Genomic DNA, 6,275 nt, shown 5'->3' on the forward strand with positions numbered 1-6,275 from the left:
TGGGTGACATGGCAAAATATCACTGTCAATATTCCTTTTAGAAGGTACTACAACACAACTACAGTAGGCACTTACCAGGTTCTGTTCTACTGAATCCTCGCTGCCAAGATTGCCAGTTATATCTAGACCAGATCCAAAGATTAGAGAGAGAGAGAGATAAGTAGAGAGAGACAGAGAGCAGAAAAACAAATACATCAATGTTTCCTAGTGGAGACTGTAGACAATGTACATTTTCACTGTCTGAGCTTTGCTACCTATAGAATATACTGTACACATCCTCAGCTGTCTAGATGAAGACATAAGGAAAAAGATAATGGAATTATCTTCTACACAGAACAATCCATTAAGAGGCACATTGAGTCATATTTAATAAGTACCTGCTTCAGAGACCTTCCCCAGTTCCTCTGAGCAGACATCCTCTAGTTGTTCTTTCAGTGTAGAGGTGGACATCTTAACTTTCTGAAAATATACTTCATGACCAACAGGAATCCTAGGTATGTCTTCAAATCCAATGGGGGCGAACAGAGACTTGCAGCTCTAGATTCAAACAGAAATAAAAGAGAGATGCAGGATGGTACATAGAGAGAAAACATAAATATTTCTGTGTACATGAAAATTACAGAGGAGCATAGTTACCAGAACCATATATTTCTACTATGGTTCTGAGAGTTACTAATGCTGCAGTACCTGGAGGAAATGGATGTGATCCTCTGTCTGTGTCAGCAGTATAATGTTGGCATCAATCTTCCTCAGTTCAACATTGTCCTTCTCCAGTGTATCTAGAAGTCCTTCAGTCTCGCTCACTATATCCCTCTCCTTAGCTTTGATCATCTCTCTCACCTCAGAGCTTCTTCTCTCAATGAAGCGGATCAGCTCAGTGAAGGTCCTCTCACTGTCCACCACAGCTTCCTGTGCAGAGCACTGATAGGGAATTTAGAAAGTAGAAATGTAATTGAAACCGCTAATGTAATGTACTTGTTTACAACCTACATTGTTGCGGTTCACAACTTATCTGGTTGTAAATTTGAATAATTCCTGAAAACATTCTGTGGTTTTATTTTAGCATTGAAAATATGGCTCTACTTGAGCTCCATGAACCTGTTGCCCACAGTGAGAAACAGGTTGAGTGACTCATTTCTCTGCTAATCTAACTACAGGAGAGCCACCCGGAAATGAGCCAAGAAATGCCCCTGACATGTTTACCGACAACAGCCTGTGCTGACGAACAGTTCATTAAAAGCTTTGACTAGTACATTAGAATTCATTACATGATTTTCTGTTGATATCCTGACACACTGCAGCCACCCTCTGCTTTTAGACGTTTCTCTTTGCGATGTGTTTTGTCCTTTAATGTTTCCATATTTTCCAGGTCAAAACTTACCTTGACAGAACTCATCATGTTTTGCAGGTCCAGCATCACAGTTTCCCTCTTCTTGATTTTCTGCTGACATTCCCTTTGTACCTTCCTCACCTGTTCCTGTGAATATACATATTAAACCCTATTTGATAGTGTTAATGCTGTGACGACAACAACAACAACAAGATTACACTGAAAGACAAAAGCTTTCTGGCAGTTGGGCATACCTGTTTCTTTGCCCTTTCAGCAGGAGCTACAACAGTTTCATGACCTCTGTGTTGATCTATAGCACACTGATAACAAATGCATTGTTGATCAGTGCAGCAGTAGACCTCCAACAGTTTGCCATGGTGAGGGCAGATCCTCTCCTTTAGTTGCGTGGAGGCTTTACACAGACTATGTTTCTTCAACGCTGTTGACTCATAGTGGAGCTGAACGTGAGTCTCGCAGTACGAGGCCAGACACACCAAACAGGACTTCACTGCTCTGTGTTGTTTACCAGTACAGATGTCACATGGCACATCTCCAGGTCCAGCATACGGCAGAGAAGGGGAAACTTCTTGTCCTGTTTTCTTCAGTTTCCCCACTAGTTCATTTAGCATGTTGTTTCTGCTCAGGACAGGCCTTGGGGTAAAGGTCTGTCTGCATTGAGGGCAGCTGTAGATAAGCTTTTGATCATCCTGATCCCAGTGACCCTTAATACAAACTTTACAGTAGCTGTGTCCACATGGAATAGTCACCGGATCATTCAGTAAATCCAGACAGATTGAGCAACTAAACTCATCCAGGGACACTGAAATACAGGCCTCTGCCATGGTCACTGTCCTTAAAAACACTGAGAATAGTCACATTCAGTTTCACTTCTCTGAAACAGTTCTTCTTCACAACAAACTGGCAGGTGCATACACCGCCACCTACTGTACTGGAGTGTGAGTTCAGTCACAACCTATCTTTTATTTATTTAACCTTTATTTAACTAGGCAAGTCAGTTTCTTATTTACAATGACGGCCTTCCCCGGCGAAACCCTAACCCAGACGATACTGGGCCAATTGTGCACCGCCCTATGGGACTCCCAGTCATAGCCAGTTGTGATACAGCCTGGAATCGAACCAGGGTCTGTAGTGACGCCTCTAGCACTGAGATGCAGTGTCTTTGACCGCTACGTCACTCGGGAGCTCTTTGTAACTATAACATTATATTCTCTTAACTAACCCTACATTTCTAATAAAATAAAATTCCCAACAAACCTCATCACTCCCATCACCCCCACACAAAATACCAGCCACTCCCCATGTCCGTCCAACCTCTCTTTATATATATTTTTATTTAACCTTTATTTAACCTCTCTAACCCTTTCAAACAACATCTCACTTTCTACGTCATACATTTCAAAAAATAATAATACATGTTCAACCGTTTCCTCTACCATACAGCCATTACACATTCCAGTACCATGATTCCATCAATTTCAAAGATGAATTAAATCCCGTAAACCCTAATCTCACCTACACAACATCAATTCCTCCCTTTCATCTCCATTATATGACACTATATCCCGTACAGATTTCCTTGTACTATACATTTTTTTGCCCATTCTACTTTCATCTCATTGTCTATGCCAGCAATCTAACCCATTTTTCAGAATCAATGTTTTTATTTCCCCTCTACCCAACTGCACCTGTATATCCACAATATTATTTTTCACTAATCGTTTTGATATTATATCCACTATATCATTTCCATACACTCCTGTATGAGCCCTAATCCAACATAACTGGATTTCAATACCAATTCCAATAACCCCAACAACAGCAGCATTATTTATAATCCTAAATTCTCATGTTCTGACTTTATAGATCTTAAACTACATCAAATTGATGCAGTCCCAACATATTACTACTCTTCTTGGTTGCACCTCCTCTATCCATGGCAATCCAACAATTATCACAACCACTTCTATCGCATAGACAGATAAATCATGTTAGTCTCTTCCATTAATTAAAGTCAGGAATTAATACACCTGCTCCTGTGGGATCCTTTGAATCATCTGTAAACACTGCAAGACAATAATAATACAACTGATTACTAATATATTGATCCAGTACTGTTCCTACATTATCTTCTTCACACCACTGTTTCCTTTCTTCAATCAGGCTAAGATCAACATGGGGTATTGAGTAAAACCACGCTGGCACATTTCTGAAAATTTCCCAATGAGTCAGTGGGAGAGCGGCCTTTACCTGCAAGTGTAGAACATAGTTGGATAGAGGGTACACCTTTGCCATTATGGCTTCTGTGACAGCATGGGCAGCACCATTGAGGCTTATCTCCATGTTAAAGTAGTACATTTTTTTGTCTTCTATTTCTATTAGTTAATTGACACTCGCTAAACAAACTGAAAGGGTGCATACTGCCACCTGGATTGTGTTGTTTGAACAGGCATTAAGCCAAGGTTGGTGATTCACTGGCACCTTCATTTTTTGGAACGTTTGCTCATAGGCTGATACTTCCTGCTGATCTGGATGTTATTTTCTGTGTGATCCTTCCTTAACCTAGGGTTTCCCAAACTTGGTCCTGGGGCCCGACTTGGGTCACATTTTGGTTTTTGCCCTAGCAGTAGACAGCTGATTCAAATAACCCTGCCTTAACCCATGTCAAGTGTTAACAGTGTTTGGCCACCAAGTGCTAAAAGTCAGTATCTAAATAATGTGTGTGAAATGCTAGATGGTGTACGTGATGTAAACAGAGAGGTCTACTTTCTTTTGGACCTGAATATTGAATGGTTTTCATCAAGCTGTCCACTCAAGAGGTAGCTTCTCACTGTAACCAGTGCCTGTAATCTAGTTCAGGTTAAACCTACCAGGGTGTTTACAAACACTACAGGAACAAGATCATCCACATGTATAGGTCACATTTTTACAAATACTGTAGAACTCTGTTCTAAAGCTGTACCCATATCCATTGGATGCAGTGATCACAATATAGTGGCTATATCTAGGAGAACCAAAGTTCCAACCGCTGGGCCTAAAATAGTGTACAAGAGATCATATAAAGTATGTTGCTGTGACCCTTATGTAGATGATGTAAAAAATATTTGTTGATCTGATGTGATCAATAAGGTGCATCCAGGCACTGCATTTCATGAATTTATGAAATAGCTTCTTCCAATTATTGATAAACATGCACCTGTTAAAATACTGTAAGGCTCCATGGATCGATGAGGAATTGAAAAACGGTATGGTTGAAAGAGATGGGGCAAAAGGAGTGGCTAATAAGTCTGGCTGCACATCTGACTAGCTGACATTGTAAATTGAGAAATTATGTGACAGAGCTATTTATCTAATAGAACTCAGAGGGTTTTCTTTAATGGAAGCTTCTCTAAATGTCAAACATGTGGTGTACCCAGGGCAGTTCTCTAGGCCCTCTACTTTTTTTTATATTTTTACCAATGACATGCCACATCTCTAAAATTAAGAGAATTGTATTTGGTACAAATCATTCCCTAAGCTTTATTTTATTTGTGATACAGCCTGGATTCGAACCAGGGTGTCTGTAGTGATGCCTCTAGCACAGAGATGCAGTGCCAAAGACCGCTGCGCCACTCGGGAGACCTCAGTTGAATCTGATAATTGTCATGACTTTCCAGTCCTGAGATGGAGATCGGGGGTGCCAGCTAGGCAACAATATTTACATTTTTGAGAATGTGGAAATGTTCAGTGGATACTAGAAGAAACCTCATGTCAAATAAATTTTTGATGTTGTGACATCATGAAAGACGGTAGAACCAGATGTAGACTGTACCTCTGTCTACACTTCTCAATTATGAGGTATGCATCTGAATGTTGTTTAAAATGAATGACTAAGTATCTTAATACCTTTTAAAAGATAGAAATGTGATTTAAGTCTTCTAAATGAGAAAATGTTTTTTCATGTCAAGTTTACCAAGTCAGTAACCACACCCACGTGAGCACAGAGATTATGCAAAATGTAATGGAACGCCCTTTTTCCCCAAGTGTTTAAAAGGACGAGCTGAAGAATTAACATATTAGACCAGTTACGTGCAGCACCAGCTGAATACATTACAAATGGTTGAGAAATCTACCACTCTATAGACCAAGCAGACTAAAGGCCGAACCAGAGTCGTACACTCAACATCTCCGTGACCAAAGGATTTGGACGATCAAGGACAGCTCAATCGTAAATACATAAATTGCATACTCTTTTTCCAAATGAGCGGTTATTAGAGTGCTTCAGATTTTGTATTTCGTGAGCGTAGCTTCCCAACGTCCGATAGAGTAACTACTTTGTCTCCCTTCCTCCCCTCTCTGAATTCGCCACTGTGTTATAACCAAACTGTCCTGCTTTGTTAGACTTCTAGGGACTATTTACTGTATAATGATATTGTATGTTTGTGTATTCTGTAATTGTTTAATTAGTTAGTAAATAAATAATTGAGCCAACTTGTGTATCGCTGATTCATCAATAAAGTAGGGTTCATGCAGACTAGAAGAAATTAGGACATTCAGAATGGCTGATGAGGTAATAGTACATTAATAAGTGACTGTAATCGCTAAGATATGAAAATATCTGAACAGAGTTAAATTAGGGAAATAGTAACTCTTCAAACAACATTTTCCCGTGGTGCCCCGACTTCTTAGTTAATTAATGTTACATTAGTTTAATCACGTAATAATAATAATTACAAAGAGAATTGATTTGATATAAGTCTTCACATTAATGAATAGTCACGTCACGACATAATGAATGGTTTGGATGTTGAACAAGTTGAGGAGACTAAATTACTTTGTGTTACCTTAGATTGTAAACGGTCATGGTCAAAACATATAGATTCAATGGTTGTAAAGATGGGGAAAGGTATGTCTGCAATAAAGACATGTTCTGCTTTTTTTGCACCAC

At 39.6% G+C, this 6,275-nt stretch overlaps 1 protein-coding gene across 6 annotated transcripts in view; it reads right to left on the minus strand.

The window, feature by feature from the left end:
• Window positions 1-2,250, minus strand: part of LOC110489878 (eukaryotic translation initiation factor 4 gamma 1) — an 8,026-nt gene extending 5,776 nt beyond the window's left edge. For 2 of the 6 annotated variants that reach the window (XM_090199689.1, XM_021562833.3), the window contains exons 1-5: window positions 1,585-2,240; window positions 1,382-1,477; window positions 688-921; window positions 378-537; window positions 76-122 (exon numbers count right to left, since the gene is read on the minus strand). In XM_090199689.1, the coding sequence (XP_090055815.1) occupies window positions 76-122; window positions 378-537; window positions 688-921; window positions 1,382-1,477; window positions 1,585-2,172 (1,125 nt within the window). In that variant the 5' untranslated portion in view covers window positions 2,173-2,240. Of the gene's footprint in view, window positions 1-75; window positions 123-377; window positions 538-687; window positions 922-1,381; window positions 1,500-1,584 lie in introns of all 6 variants that reach the window. The other 4 variants (XM_090199690.1, XM_090199688.1, XM_036944145.2 and 1 more) reach the window with 3 other exon arrangements.
• Window positions 2,251-6,275: the final 4,025 nt, after the last annotated feature.

The sequence above is a fragment of the Oncorhynchus mykiss genome, chromosome 15 (genome assembly GCF_057628025.1).
Source record: "Oncorhynchus mykiss isolate SJ-2025 chromosome 15, ASM5762802v1, whole genome shotgun sequence".
Lineage (NCBI taxonomy): Eukaryota > Metazoa > Chordata > Actinopteri > Salmoniformes > Salmonidae > Oncorhynchus > Oncorhynchus mykiss.